Source organism: Anolis carolinensis, unplaced genomic scaffold (assembly GCF_035594765.1).
Source record: "Anolis carolinensis isolate JA03-04 unplaced genomic scaffold, rAnoCar3.1.pri scaffold_10, whole genome shotgun sequence".
Classification (NCBI taxonomy): domain Eukaryota; kingdom Metazoa; phylum Chordata; class Lepidosauria; order Squamata; family Dactyloidae; genus Anolis; species Anolis carolinensis.
In genome coordinates, this window is record NW_026943821.1 from 1,408,105 (window position 1) to 1,424,204 (window position 16,100).

Sequence of the window (16,100 nt, forward strand, 5' to 3'; positions counted from 1 at the left end):
GAATAAGTTACTATATACTATATACCATCTTACTATATAAACTACTAGCTGTGCCCAGCCACACGTTGCTGTGGCGAAGTCTGGTGGTCTGGGAAATAAAGTATTGAGGAATTGGTGGTAGTTAAGGTCAAGGGTAAAGGTTTTTCCCTGACATTAAGCCCATTATAAATGGGTTATATAGCTGTGTGGAAGGGCCTTGAGTCTACACTGCCATATAATCCAGTTACAATAAGATAATCTGTATTTTATAGGCAGTGTGGAAGAGGCCTAAGTGAGGCCTAACTCTGCCTGTCCCCGAGCTGAGTGGGTTACTAGGAAACCAAGTGGGCGGAGCTTAGCCTTCTAACTGGCAGCAATTGGATAAAAACAATTATTCCTCTCCCTCTAATTAGGACTTTATTTTTCTTTTCTTATTGTTGTATGAACGTAGAGGCATGGATGAGGGGTTGTGCTGCCAAGTTTAGTGTTTCTGGGATGTGTAGTTTTGATGTTTTGTCCTAGGCCGAAATTTCATTTCCCTTTTATATATATATATATATACACCAAAATTTATACATACAGTAGAGTCTCACTTATCCAACATAAACGGGCCGGCAGAACGTTGGATAAGCGAATATGTTGGATAATAAGGAGAGATTAAGAAAAAGCCTATTAAACACCAAAACAGGTTATGATTTTACAAATTAAGCACCAAAACATCATGTTATACAACAAATTTGAGAGAAAAAGTAGTTCATTACACATTAATGCTATGTAGTAATTACTGTACAGTAGAGCCTCGCTTATCCAACACTCACTTATCCAACATTCTGGATTATCCAACGCATTTTTGTAGTCAATGTTTTCAATATATCATGATATTTTGGTGCTAAATTCATAAATACAGTAATTACTACATAGTATTAATGTGTAATGAACTACTTTTTCTGTCAAATTTGTTGTATAACATGATATTTTGGTGCTTAATTTGTAAAATCATAACCTATTTTGATGTCGAAGTGCCAGCGTTGTCCATAGACACCTCCAAGGTCATGTGGCTGGCATGTCTGCATGGAGCTCCATTACCTTCCCGCCAGAGCGGTACCTATTGATCTACTCACATTGGCATGTTTTCGAACTACTAGGTTGGCAGAAGCTGGAGCTAATAGCGGACTCTCACTCCGCTCCCAGGATTTGAACCTGCAACCTTTCGGTCTGCAAGTTCAGCAGCTCAGCGCTTTAACACACTTCGCCACCGGAGCTCCTAATAGTACTTTACAATACTATTAATACTATAGTACTTTACAATACTATTTGTATTGTACTTTTTACTATTTTCTTCCTTGGATTTTTAACATATTCTACGAGGGTTATCCAGAAAGTAGATTATGTTTTGGAATTAAAAATGAACAAAGTATAGGAGAAAACATTTACCATATGCAGTTGAAAGCCACACCCAAATATCAATTCTCAACATAGTCGCCATTCAAATCTAGGCACGTATCATAGCGATGAATGAGCTTGGCAACTCCTTCCCCATAAAACTCTGCCGCTTGCATCCTCAACGCAGCGTTTTGGCGACGATGCGCAGCTGCGGGAAGGGGTGATGGCTGGTTTTGGACACAAGCGGCAAAGTTTTGTGGGGAAGGAGTTGCTAAGCTCATTCATTGCTATGATATTTGCTTTCACTTGTGTCTAAGGCTGTTTCTGGTGTAAAACTCCTGGTGTACACCAAAGTCTCTTGCCAAAGAGTGCCAGCGACAGCCCCCAGGATGCCATAGCACTGAACCAAAGGGGTTTAGGTGGTGCCGTGCTGCAGTAATTTTGCAGTGTCTAACTGCTTCATTCTAACGGTAACCCATTAATTAATTCATTAATTAATTCAGTCATTCATATGTTTTACTTTTTCTCTTTTTTTAGTTCTGCAGAAGGAGCTCAGGTAGCACCAACGCCATCAGTTCATCAATCCAACTTGTCTGCCACTCCGAAAAAACAACCGTCTACGTAAGTAATGAAATTATGAAATATTACATAATGAATAATAAATAAGTTATGAAAATATGTCTGTTCCCCCCTCCCTGCCCCCAACAGGTTACTATCCTTATATTTATTAGGCATGGGCGAATTTATCGGAATCGTCATAAATCGGAATAAAATTGTATATATTTCAATTTGTGAACGGGGTTCCGACGCAGGCTAGCGCTTCGGATTTAACACACGATTTCGAAGCATTTGAGCCCATTCTTGTGATGGGCTCGTTATTTGTTCGGAAATAAAGCAATGCATTTTTGAAGCATTTGATGGTGTGCTGTGATTTCTGTTCCTGGTTGATAACTGTCACTTCCTGACTGGTTCTGTCACAAAAACATGGCAAAACTTTATTACAGGGCCAGAACTTTGTCTTTGTGCAAGGGACATGGTGCTATTATAGCACATTATGGTTTCCTGGAACATTGTCCACCAATTTCACAGAGTTTCAGCCACAAAAACAAATTTTCGCATGTACAACAAGAACTTTCAAAATAAAGACAACCCAGTGAAACAGGAAATAAGACTTTCAAACCAGGAACAGATTTATGCAATTATTAAAAAAATGGTTTTCTATAATAGCTATGAAAATTTGCCAAAAATCAGAGGATAAGGGAAAAGTTCTGAAATTTGGTTAGCTAGCAGTGGTAAATGTGTTCTATCACTGTGCAAAGTTTGATCAGGTTAGCTCAAAAAATGAGGGTGGAAGAGTCCTCTAAATTCCCCCACCAGTGCTGTTTTCGCAATTGCGCATGCACATCCGCCATTAATGAATAAATTACAAATATTCTAAATTTTTGGAAAGTTTTGAATATTTTGCTTCAACATTTGGAAAAGACTTTAGAAATGACGCACCAGCGCCCCCTACTTTCGAAGTGAGTTTAGGACCATTTTTTTCATGGATTGCACATGCCTAATATTTATGTATTGTATGTAATAATATATTCTATAAGGATAAATAACATTAAAAATTATGATAAATGCATTGAAATAAAAACATACCGTGTTCCTTCGCTACTTTGCAGTTTGCTTTTTGCGGACTCGCTGTTTCGCATTTCTTTTAATAAACACTAAAATAATAGTATAAATCATAAAATAATATTATAAATCCTTCTTTCTACTTCCTTCCTAAGGAGAAGCGAAAGGAAGGAAGGAAGGAGAAGCCGCATGGATTTTCACTTTTTGCGGGTGATCCTGGACCATAAGCCCCGCGATAAGTGAGGGAACACACACACACACACACACACACACACACACACACACACACACACATATATATTAGACATGTCCAAAAAATCGTTTTGAATCGTATATCGGAATTATTTTGGATTGTTCTCACTTTTTGATACGCATTCCGAGACATTGTCTCACAGTGCAACCAGCAATGTAATTCGAACCATTGTTGGCCCATTCTCTAATTGTCTCTTAATGTTTCGTTAATTCCCCCCCCCCCAAATTTTTTAAAATATATTTTTAAAAATATTTAAAAAAATTTTGTTTCTGCAACCTACCTAGAATGGGAGCTTAGCGCAGCCTAACATGGCTGCCGCTCCCCGGCCAATCAGAAGCTTCCACGATGGACACAAAGGTGGGGGCTAGGGTTGATGAGGATAGCTCAAGAAATGAGGGCAGGAGAGCCCTGTAAAAGTCCCCCCCCGGTTCCTTTTTTTGGGGGGGGCGATTACGCATGCACGTCCACTAATTTAGAAACATTTAGAATCATTACAAATTTTCAGAAATATCTGAAATTTTTGGGTGAAAAAATCGGAAATACTTTCTATATCGAAGCACCAGCGCCCCCTACTTTAGAAACGAGAATTGAAACATTTTTTTTCATCGATTGGACATGCCTAATATATATATATATATCTAACATAAACACGCCTTGCTGTGGCCTAGTCCAGTTAAATGGGAAAGAAAGGATTGAGAAAGAGCAAGTTTTTGATATATGTAATTTCACAATTACAATAACATAGTGAATCTTATTTATCGTTCCTTTGTATTTATCCTCAGAATGGCCAAACCTCCGCAACGAGGAAGTCCAAAGCCCAACGTTAGGAAAGAAACCGAACCCAGAGGCAGAGGCAGAGGCAGAGGCAAACCAGTTCCAAGTAAAGGTAATAATAATAATAATAATAATAATAATAATAATAATAATAATAATAATAATAAATTTTATTTATACCCCGCCACCATTTCCCCGCGGGGTTTGGTAAAGCACCAGGGTTAAATAGCAGAGAAGGCAAAAGACCCTGTAAAACTCCCTAGGATTCCATAGTAGTGAGCCATGGCAAGTTATCGTGATATCAAACTGTGTTAATTCTATAGTGTAGGTGTACCTTTCTTCCACCTCCACAACCATGTACTGGTTCCAAGACTTCTTCCTTGGAAAGGAGAGATTGAGAAGTTATTTTTCCTTGGATTGCAGCTTTGCCAAAGTGCTTCCAGTTCTGGTTACCAACCACCCTCTGCTTTTCTCCCAGGTCCTGCCAAGAAATGACTCCAATCTGGAAGAACATCATCCAGCCAACGGAAGGGTTGACACTCCTTCCTTCCCAGACGGGAAGAAAAGCTCGTTCCACTCGTTCAATCAGGAGAAAATAACAAAGAAGCTCATGTACACCCTGACACCATTACGAAACATTTTAAAGACTGCAACTTATCCACGGAGGGAATAAAAACACACCGGTGGTCATTGGTCTCCATGTCTCCACACTCTTTCATCACACAAAATGTTATTTGTAGGAAGGGATGGCTAACTTGTTGCATAGTGTAATGAAGCCTTTCTCGAGTGCTTGGGTTGAGTCTTCCGTTGTGGAAGAATGGGGTTGGACTGGATGGCCTTTGAGGGTCCCTTCCCACTCTAGGACTCAGTGTCTGGTGTTCCCCTTCTCTGGAAGTTTTGAAAAAGAGGCTGGAAGGCTACCTATTGGGAAGGCTGGGATTATTTATGTACAGTAGAGTCTCACTTATCCGGTAGAAGCTTGGATAAGCGAATATCTTGGATAATGAGGAGGGATTAAGGAAAAGCCTATTAAACATGAAATTAGGTTATGATTTTACAAATTAAGCACCAAAACATCATGTTATACAACAAATTTGACAGAAAAAGTAGTTCAATATGCAGTAATGTTATGTTGTAATTACTGTATTTATTAATTTAGCCCCAAAATATCACAATATATTGAAAACATTAACTACAAAAATGGCTTGGATTTTACAGTATTTATATTCCGCTCTTCTTTCTCACCCCGAATTGGACTCAGGGTGGATTACGATGCACACATACATGGCAAACATTCAATGCCATTATTAGACATACAACATATACAGACAGACAACAGAGGCAATTTAACATTTTCCAGCTTCCGGCTTCATGGGGGTATGTTCAATTCTGGCCACAGGGGGAGTGTTGCACCCCAAGGCTACGAGAGAAAACCACACTTGAGCCAGATTCACAAGCAAAGCTGTTTAATATATATATATAATATATATATATAATATGTCCTCAACAGTTCAGTAGATAGTTCATTAAAGTCTTATAAAGTTGTAATCCACAAACAGGACTTAAATAAATCCAACAAAGAGTCAAAGTCAATTTGTAGTCAGGAGTTGCAAGAATCAGAGACAAGACGCAATAAAAACCATCTGTTATAATCCACATGAAAGGCAATCTTTGAAAAGCAGCAGGAACAAGATTAACAAGGAAAGGTATACTCGAGAGTCACAAGGCACGATCCTCAACTGAGGATCCTGGAAACAGCATGGAAACAAGGCAAGGATCAGGAGACTGGAACGGAGATGCTTCTCCCAAGGATGGCAACGTTGACACCGCAACGAAAACAGGGAGCGAGGTACCTTTAAGGAAATCTGAAGGCTACTGAGAGTCAGGACATTCACAGCTTCACATGGGAAAGTAATCATTGGAGCACTTGAGAGGTAAGCATTTACTTCTTCTCACAAACTCCCTTCTACTCCTATCCTGTAAGATAGATTGTCTCCGATCAAAAGACACATCCTCCCCTGCAACAACTCCATCTGGCGAATCCAGCCTTGAGTGAACATCGGAATGTTCCCCAATTATCTGTTCCTCTGAAATCACAACTTCAGGCACTTGCAAAGCCATTGGAGAGGCCCAAAATCCGAATCAGCATCTGAGTCAAACTCCGTCTCCTGTGGATGGACAGATCCTGACGGCTGAACTATAACAGGGAGATGCACTTCATCATCCACTTGTGACACTGAGTCCTTTTTGATGGTAGTACTTCCTCATTGCTCTTCACACACTGGGATTTTTATGGTGTCGTAAATCAAGTCAAAGTAGCCTCCCTCCCTAGGTGGTACCTACATTTTCTACTCACAGCCGCAACTGTTTTCAAGCTGCTCAGGTGGGCAGCAAGCTAGGCTATTAACAGTTGGGAGCTTTATCCTGACCCGGGATTTGAATCAATGACCTTTCTGTCAGTAGTGATTTATTGCTGCTGGCTACTAATCAACTGCACCACAGCCCTGCCCTTCTTCTTTCTTGGAAGGAAGGGGATGGACTAGATGACCTTTGGGTGCCTCTTCCAGATTCAGTGGAATATAGACTGCCTTGGAGTGCTGTGGTATCTCTTTCCTTCTTTGAAGGTTTTGAAGACTGGATGGCTATCTGTTGCGGGGCTTGGATGGTGTCCTCTTGCCTGGAAGAAGACTAGATGATCCTTGGGTGGCCCTTCCAACTCTAGGATCCAGATTCAGTCTCTTTCTCTGGAGGCCTTTAGGCATAGGCTGGATGGCCATCTATCGGGAGGGTTTGGATGGTGTTTCTTTGCCTGGCAGAAAAGGGTTGGACTGGATGGCCTTTGAGTGCCCCTTCCAGCTCTAGAATTCAGTGAGGATTGGAGTTGTTTTATTGGGCAACTTTGGAGAGTGTTTGCCTTGCATGGCAGAAGGACTGGATGGCCTCTGGGTGCCCCTTCCAATACTTTGAGCAGAGAGAGCCCAATCCTATATTGATGTTTGGATCCAATTGTTCCCATCCTACTTCGCCCTGGGCACACTGTGGGCATAGACATCACGTGCCGTGGTTCCGTCCCTTGCCTCGTGGCCTTCTCCTGTTGCCCTGGAGATCACAATGTGAGCGGGTGGGAAAGGCATTCCGAGTTCTCCAAGCTTGCGGAAAGGAGACTGTGCCTGAGGGATGCCGACTGTACCAGTGCTCTCCGTCTCTGGGGACAACCAGGATGGGAGGCGACTGGGCATCTGGATGGAGACGGAGAGGACTCCGAATATTTTACCCCCGAGTGGGTCAAAGGGACCGTGCAGATATTATCTTGGCAGGAGAAGGAGTCCTTGGCCAGGGTTGCTCCTAACAGGTGTGAACACGGGGCGGGAAATGGCTGGAGGGATCAGAGGGTATCCGGGCTTTGAGTGGAAGAAGTCGACAAAGTTCTAGACCAGTGGTTCCCAAACTTATTTGGCCTACCACCCCCTTTCCAGAAAAAATATTACTCAGCGCCCCTGGAAAGGGGGCATGGTTTTGAGGGGTGGGCGTGGCTCCTGCTCAAGAAGGCGGGGCTGAGCCTCTCCCCAGTCCAAGATGCACGGCTGGGAGGGGGGGGGCAGGGCCACAAATGGGAGGCCCCAACTGGGATGGGCGGAGTTACGAGCTCTGAGGCAGGGCTGAGCTGCTATCCCTGTCCTGGATGCAGGGGGCGGGGCTAGAGGAGGGGGCGAGGCCTCTTCCCAAGTGCCTGATGGGGCTGAGCCTCTATACCCCATGCCCGTGTTCTAACAAGCGCCTCCGGGCAGGTATACAGAGGCTCAGCCCTGTCTCACACTCTTGGGAAGAGGCCCCGCCCCTCCCCTGGCCCCGCCCCCGTGCCCTAATAGGTGCCATCACCGCCCCCCTGGATTGCTCCAGTGCCCACCAGGGGGTGGTAGTATCCACTGGGAATCATTGTTCTAGAGTGTATTTTATGGAAGTACTGTATGTTTTAATGTGTAGCTTTTATAGGAATAAATTTTAATATGTGGGTTTGTGATATTTTTTGCAATATTTGTGTGTTTTAAATATTCTGTAACCCACTTCGAGCCACGAGGAAGAAAGAACGGGTTGGACTGGATGGCCCCTGGAACTGCTATTATTATTATTATTATTATTATTATTGACACAACGATGTTGTATGACACAGCAAACAAGATAGACATGCTGGATTTCGTTTCACAAAACCACAAGTCGAACACTTCCCAAGTGTCTAGGACTGTGTGATGTATTTTCGGATGATGTGCGCAGATCCCAGTCAGGTGGCCTTTTGCAGTTGGCAGATCGTAATTTTGTCAATGTCTATTGTTTCCAAATGCCGGCTGAGATCTTTTGGCACGGCACCCAGTGTGCCCATCACCACTGGGATTATTATTATTATTATTATTATTATTATTATTATTATTACAAATGCTGGATGGTCACCTGTTGAGAGTACTTTGATTGTGCTTTTCCTGCAAGGCAGAAGGGAGTTGGACTGGATGGCCCCTGGGGTTGCTCCTATTACTATTATTATTATGTAACTGTTGTTATTATTATTATTATTATTATTATTATTATTATTATTATTATTATTATTGTATATACTCAAGTATAAGCCTAATTTTTCAGCCTTTTTTTAAGACTGAAAAAGCCGCCCTCGGCTTATACTCAGGTGCGGGTCCTGATTGGCTTATATTTGGGTCAGCTTATACTTGAGAATATATGGTACATTTATTATTTTTCTCTATTATTATTGGTATTATTACATTTATTATTTTTCTCTATTGTGGCTACTATTACAATTATTTTACTCTATTTTTATTATTAATAATAATACATTTATTATTTCACTCTGATCTTATTATTATTATTATATTTATTATTTTACTCTATTTATTACTACATGTATTATTTTCCTGTGTTTATTACTATTATTATTATTACATGTATTATTTTACTCTATTATTATTAAAAGGATACATACGCATATTTACATGGAAGAAGATGAGAATAATGATTTAATCAGAGTTGGATAGTCTTATCTTAAATTGGAGCTTTATGTAAATATTGAAAAACATTTAACCTACCGATGCCTCAATTAATGTAATTTTATTGGTATGTGTTTTTATTTCTGAAATTTACCACTCTCAGCTTATACTGGAGTTAATGTTTTCCCCAGTTTTTTTGTGGTAAAATTAGGTGCCTCGGCTTATATTCGGGTCGGCTTATACTCGAGTATATAGGGTACTATTATTATTATTATTATTACAAAGGCTGGGTGACCATCTGTAAGGAGTGCAAGATTTCTGACTATTTCAAGATTTGACCATCAGGGAGTTTGCCTTTGTCTTCCTCTGAGGCTGAGAGAGTGATCCATCGCAAGTCACCCAATGGGTTTCCATGACCGAGCAGAGATTTGAACCCAAGTCTCCAGATGATGCAAATTGTGGATGAGTGCAATTCTTCTAATGCCCTTAATCCCTCCTTCTCCAGGGTTGTCGAGATGCCTTTGTGATCCAGCACCGAAAACCATGATTGTCCAGCTTTGGAACTCTCATGAGTTGGAGCTCTTCCAGTTGCGATGGTCTCGTCCTTGGGAGAATTGCCGCAAGCCTAACTTTGACTCTGTCCATGTCTTTCCCCTTCTAGGCTACATTTTGAGTTCTTGCCTATCTCTGGCCTCCGCCTTGAACTACACCATCCTGGTCACGGTGGACCCCTGGTTTCCTCTGGTGGGAATGGGCGCCACCCTCGTCGCCAAGGGCGGCATGGAGAACTTCATCTCCTGCAGCTGGTACCGGTGGGAGATCTCCGACCCGAGCCTGATCCTGGTCTATGACACATCGACGAAGAAAGTGCAGCACAAGCCCGCCTACACGGGGCGGGAGACCCTGAGAAAGAACTGCTCCTTGTACATTGAGAAACTCTCCATTGAAGACATTACATACTTTTTCATCCTTAAAAACAGCACAACTTCCTCTGAAGCAGGGCAGGTTTTCTTGGTGATCAAAGGTAAAATGTGTTAAGTACTGCTTCACACTCTCTGAAGGTTTGTCTACTTCTTCCACTCAAATTGTCCCATTTCAAGTTGTCTAGAACTTTGTCTACTTCTTCAACTGAAAGTGTCCCATTCCACCCTCTCTAGAACTTTATGTACTTCTTCTGGAGTGTCCCATTTCATCTTCTCAAAAACTTTGTCTTCTTCCAAAGTTCTAGAGAGTGAAATGGGACGCTTTGGAAGAATACAGTGCCTCGTTTCATACTCTAGAACTTTATGTACTTCTTCCACAGTGTCCCATTTCATCTTCTCTAGAACCTTGTCTTCTTCCAAAGTTCTAGAGAGTGTGAAATGGGACGCTTTGGAAGAATAAAATGCCCCATTTCATACTTTAGAACTTTATGTACTTCTTCTGAAGTGTCCCATTTCATCCTCTCTAGAACTTTATCTTCTTCCAAAGTTCTAGAGACTGAAATGGGACGCTTTGGAAGAATACAGTGCCTCGTTTCATACTCTAGAACTTTATGTACTTCTTCCACAGTGTCCCATTTCATCTTCTCTAGAACCTTGTCTTCTTCCAAAGTTCTAGAAAGTGTGAAATTGGACGCTTTGGAAGAATACAGTGCCTCATTTCATACTCTAAAACTTTATGTACTTCTTCTGAAGTGTCCCATTTCATCCTCTCTAGAACTTTATCTTCTTCCAAAGTTCTAGAGGGTGTGAAATGGGATGCTTTGGAAGAATACAGTGTCCCATTTCATACTCTCTACAACTTTATGTACAGTAGAGTCTCACTTATCCAAGCTAAACAGGCCGGCAGAACCTTGGATAAGTGAATATTTTGGATAATAAGGAGGAATTAAGGAAATGCCTATTAAACGTCAAATTAGGTTATGATTTTACAAATTAAACATCTAAACATCATGTTATACCACAAATTTGACAGAAAAAGTAGTTCAATACACAGTAATGCTATGTAGTAATTACTGTATTTACGAATTTAGCACCAAAATATCATGATATATTGAAAACATTGACTACAAAAATGCCTTGGATAATCCAGAAGCTTGGATAAGCAAGTCTTGGATAAGTGGGACTCTACTGTACTTCTTCCAAAGTATCCCATTTCACCCACTCTAGAACTTTATGTACTTCTTCCAAAGTGCCCTATTTCAACCTCTCAATAACTTTATTTAGTTCTCCCAAAGTGCTCCATTTCATACTTTCAAGAATTTGGTCTACTTCTTCTATCTTAAGTGTCTTCCACTCAGGAAACCAATGACTTGAGAGCCATATTTTCATTATCCCTTTCCAATTCTGACCTATCTGCTGCAGGATCAATCCCAGGTGGTTTCACATTCATCATTATTAATGGTGGTTGGGGTGTGAACTGGTTGAGCTGCACATCTCTACATATTTGCAATGAGATTTAATAGCATTCCCAGTTTGCACTCTTAGCTTCTGTCCAGTTCACAAACATATGGCAACCCTATCTAAGAGTTCTTTTGGACACGTTTATTCAGAAGACTTTCTCCATTACCTTCTTCTTAGGATGAGAAAATGGACTTGGCCATTCTGAGTTGGTTTCCATGTCTTAACAGGGATGTGAGCCGATAGTCCAGTACTCAACCTCTTACACCATATTGTCTCCTAGCTCCAACACTGTTTAGGTTAACTCACCCTTTACTACACTGATTTGACTTGGGTTGAGGCCAGCTAAAAGTGTTGGTACTTTGTTCTGGTGGAGAGCATCAAGAAATGCCAAATCCTGAAGACGAGATCTTTTGGAGTCTGCACATATCTTGATTCCCATCTGCCTTTTCCTTGTCTCTCCAGAGGGTTTGCCACACAAGAAACAGCCCAAAGGCCTCTCCGGAGGAGCCATTGCTGGGATTTTTGTGATTTGCGTCGTTTTTGCCTCCGCCGTTGCTATCGTCACCTCCTACAAAATCATCGCCAGTTCAATGGGGTAATGTTGCTCTGCTCTCTCTCTTTTGTTAATGCGTTCTGCCGAAGATTAATATGGGATTTAGACCACAATAAAATGGGAGGAAGCAGCCTGGTGAGCATTGTGCTAACCAGAATTAATAACCAAAGTTCCAGATTAAAAACTCACCAGTGAAGCGGGCTGTGGCGCAGCTGGCTAGTAACCAGCTGCAATAAATCACTACTGACCGAGAGGTCATGAGTTCGAAGCCCGGGTCGGGTTAAGCCCCCGACCATTAAATAGCCCGGCTAAGACAATAAATATACCATATAAACTTGAGTATAAGCTGACCTGAATATAAGCCCACCAAGACCCTCACCCTCAGCCGAGGAGGTTTTTTTTTCAGTCCTAAAAAAGGGCTGAAAAACTAGGCTTATACTCGAGTATATACAGTAAGGTAACAGACATGTGCAAACATTTCTAAAGTCTCGGAATTCAGAAGAAATTTGGAAGTATTATAAGCTGGCAATGATATCTGATGCATTTGCACACTAAATATTTTAGAATCAAAACTTACCCCAAACTTTTTCATTTTAGTTTTGTCAATTTCAGAAGGCTCCCTCCCAAAATCAGCTTGATTTTCATTTTTATGGCAAGCAGGCATGTAGGCAAAGAAGGAAAAAAAGCTCCAGTTCCTCTGTAAATCGCCATTAGAAGCGGGAAAGGAGGGAGCAGTGCTTTCTAGAAACAGCACAGAACTCTGGGAAACGTAGTTTGGGAAGGGATGAGCTCTATGCCAGAGAATTCCAAAGGCCCTGCCCTAAACTACATTTCCCAGACTGCATCAGCATAAGAAAGTACCAATCAGGATAGCGGGGAGAGAGATTTGTCCCTCCCTAACAGCAGCCAACTACAAAGAGAAGGACTGAAGTAGAACAACTACTTTCAAAGTAAGAACTTTAAACAGGAAATAACATTTTCAAACCAGGAACACATATTCTTTATATTCTTTATTATTAAAAATGTTGTTAATGCAAACTTTGAAAATTCACCAAAAATCCGTGGATAAGTGAAACATTCTGAAACGTAGTGTGCTGAGAATGGTAAATGAGTTCTACCATTATAGCAAGTTTCACCCAACAGCTATAAAAATGCCCAATAAAAATGAGCTGGCAGAATGTTGGATAAGCGAATATGTTGGATAATAAGGAGGGATTAAGGAAAAGCCTATTAAATGTCAAATTAGGTTATGATTTTACAAATTGGGCACCAAAACATCATGTTTTGTAACAAATCCACAGAAAAAGCAATACACGGTAACGTTATGTAGCAATTATTGTATTTATGAATTTAGCACCAAAACATTGAATCTAATGTGCACCTCTGTTTTGAAAACTCTGAAACCCAAAAAAGCATTTGCCATCTTACGTGAATCTAATGCGCGCTCTAATTTTGGGAAGGTAATTTAGTCAAAAAAAGGTGAGAATTAGAATTGAGTCCATGCGGTATCATTATTATTATTTTATTATGACACAGCAAACAAGATCTATATGCTGGATTTCGTATCACAAAATCACAAGTCGAACACTTCCCAAGTGTCTAGGGCTGTGTGATGTATTTTCGGATGATGGGTGCAGATACCAGTCGGGTGGCCTTTTGCAGTTGGCAGATTGTGATTTTGTCAATGTCTGTTGTTTCCAAATGCCGGCTGAGATCTTTTGGCACAGCACCCAGTGTGCCCATCACCACCGGGACCACCTGCACTGGTTTCTGCCAGAGTCTTTGAAGTTCAATCTTGAGGTCCTGATAGCGGCTGAGTTTTTCCTGTTGTTTTTCGTCAATGCGACTGTCACCTGGGATGGCAACATCAATGATCCAAACATTTTCTTTTCCACAACTGTGATGTCTGGTGTGTTGTGTTCCAGAACTTTGTCAGTCTGGATTCGGAAGTCCCACAGTATCTTTGCATGCTCATTTTCCAAGACTTTTTTTTGCAGGTTTGTGATCCCACCAGTTCTTTGCTGCTGGGAGGTGGTACTTGAGGCATAAGTTCCAATGGATCCTTTGGGCCACATGGTTGTGCCTCTGTTTGTAGTCTGTCTGTGCAATTTTCTTATAGCAGCTGAGGATATGATCCATTATTATTATTATTATTATTATTATTATTATTATTATTATTATTTAATGAAAGGGAAACTCACATTCAGGGGGTGCACGATGGATACTGCAGAATGAATGCAGTCCAACACAACTTTGACTGTCATGGCTCAATGCTTTTGAATACTGGGAGTTGTAGTTTTACAAGTTCTTTGTGTTCTCTGTCAAAGTGTGCGGGTGCCTCATCCACCACAGCATTGAGTCACGGCAGTGAAAGTGGTGTTGAATTAGATTACTTCTACATTATAGATGCAGACAGAGAAGGCTATGGACTTTTCAAAACTACAACTCCAAGGATCCCATGGCAGTTAATGTGGGGCCAAACTGCTTTCATTTTACAGTGTAGAAGCGTCCAGGAGGAGGATCCACATGATTCTGATTTTTCATCCATTGATTCTGGACTGGTTTTCTTCTTCCAGGCGCAACAACGAGCTGTCTTAATCCAGAATATTGCCAAACTGGGAAGGAGCGCCAACCAGGCCCATCTTTCGTCCAGGAGAGAAGCTGCGTCCATATGGAAGCCATGACGAAATGGTTCCGGGCATTTGGTCCAGTACCTAAATCTATCCAGAACCCCAAAACAAAACCTGATTTATCCCCATGTTCAAAAAAAATACATGCTTTAAGACATAGTCCTTTCTCTGTGTTTACTCTTTTTGGAAGGGATTAGACGGAAAGTGGGGTATTAATAATGACACCAACTATGATTGGGATTAATATAATCATGTCTTTTTGCCTGTCCTAATATTGAAGTCCATGTAGGTACAGTAAAACCATACATCTATGATAACATATAACGTTCCTAGCCAGATTGTGTTTACCTAAAATCATAGATATGAGTATAACACTATTCTATTACCAAACCTATGGGTCCAGAACAGGGGCGGCTCAGGCTATATGCAAACTAAGCATTTGCAATTATTAACTAGCCAGATATCCTTTTTGGGAATTTGCTAGGTCCTGTAGCACAACTTTATAGTAACATCCAGGGGAAGCATACCATAGAGTTGCCTGGAGGACCATTCTGTGGCATTAAAATGTAATTAAATCAGGATAGGTTAAGGGTTTTCCCCTGACATTCAGTCTAGTCATGTCTGGGAGTTGGTGCTCATCTCCATTTCGAAACCAAAGAGCCGGTATTGTCCGTAGACACCTCCAAGGTCATGTGGCCACTGCAGGACTGCATGGAGCACCGTTACCTTCTCATCGGAGCAGTACCTATTGATGTACTCACATTTGCATGTTTTTGAACTGCTAGGTTGTCAGAAGCTGGGGCCAACAGTGGGAGCTCACCCCGCTCTCCGGTTTCAAATCGCCAACCTTTCGGTCAGCAAGTTCTGCAGCTCAGCTGTTTAACTTGCTGTGCCACCAGGGGCTCCAAATCAGGAGATACACACACACACACACATATATATATATATACCTATACTGTACATATACATATGTGTGTGTGTGTGTATGTGTGTGTATGTATGTATATATATATATATATATATATGGAAAGGTTAATAAATCAAGATATAGACTTGGCCCAAATGTCATGGTGGAATGAGGTCAAATGGGGATTTGGCTTCTAGACTCTCCGTAGTCTAGAACCCAAATTAGATCTAAGCACATTATTTATTTATTTATTTATTTATTTATTTATTTATTTATTTATGCCTCCACCTTCGTTACTTGGATATGGATGGGAAAATTTAATAAATCAAACACAGAAATAATTCTTAGAACGTGCTTCTTTAACTACCACTATTCACTTTTCCACATCATCACCAGACAATTGGATACATTTCTGCCAACAATGAACAAGTTTTCTGAAGCCGTCACGAAAGAAGTCGACACTCTGTTTCCACAACCAACGTCTCACAGGACCCATCGTGCACAGATCTTCTGATAGCCAAGCAAAGCAATAATGTGACCCACACGTCCTTGTGAAATGCCGATGATGCTTGAAATTTCTCTCGGAGCGATACAACAATCGTCCTGAATCAATCTGCCAACCC

At 41.1% G+C, this 16,100-nt stretch overlaps 2 protein-coding genes across 2 annotated transcripts in view; both read left to right on the top strand.

The window, feature by feature from the left end:
• Positions 1-4,702, top strand: part of LOC134293735 (carcinoembryonic antigen-related cell adhesion molecule 4-like) — a 37,022-nt gene extending 32,320 nt beyond the window's left edge. Inside the window, exons 4-6 of the mRNA XM_062962259.1 lie at positions 1,900-1,983; positions 4,021-4,124; positions 4,491-4,702. Coding sequence (XP_062818329.1) covers positions 1,900-1,983; positions 4,021-4,124; positions 4,491-4,507 — 205 coding nt within the window. The 3' untranslated portion in view covers positions 4,508-4,702. The remainder of the gene's footprint in view (positions 1-1,899; positions 1,984-4,020; positions 4,125-4,490) is intronic.
• A 2,461-nt stretch (positions 4,703-7,163) lies between these two features.
• LOC100558236 (uncharacterized) lies at positions 7,164-14,729 on the top strand. Its single transcript, XM_003228728.4, has 4 exons — positions 7,164-7,364; positions 9,665-10,027; positions 11,850-11,982; positions 14,517-14,729. The coding sequence occupies exons 1-4, from the start codon at positions 7,190-7,192 to the stop codon at positions 14,536-14,538; spliced, it is 693 nt and encodes a 230-aa protein (XP_003228776.1). The 5' UTR covers positions 7,164-7,189; the 3' UTR covers positions 14,539-14,729.
• Positions 14,730-16,100: the final 1,371 nt, after the last annotated feature.

What these genes read in the sequence shown, in the direction of transcription:
- LOC100558236 (XM_003228728.4), top strand. Translation starts at nt 7,190, where the DNA reads ATGCCGACTGTACCAGTGCTCTCCGTCTCTGGGGACAACCAGGATGGG. An exon ending in GCCAGGGTTGCTCCTAACAG is followed by an intron (nt 7,365 to 9,664) that starts GTGTGAACACGG and finishes TTCCCCTTCTAG; the next exon opens with GCTACATTTTGAGTTCTTGC. An exon ending in GGTTTTCTTGGTGATCAAAG is followed by an intron (nt 10,028 to 11,849) that starts GTAAAATGTGTT and finishes TTGTCTCTCCAG; the next exon opens with AGGGTTTGCCACACAAGAAA.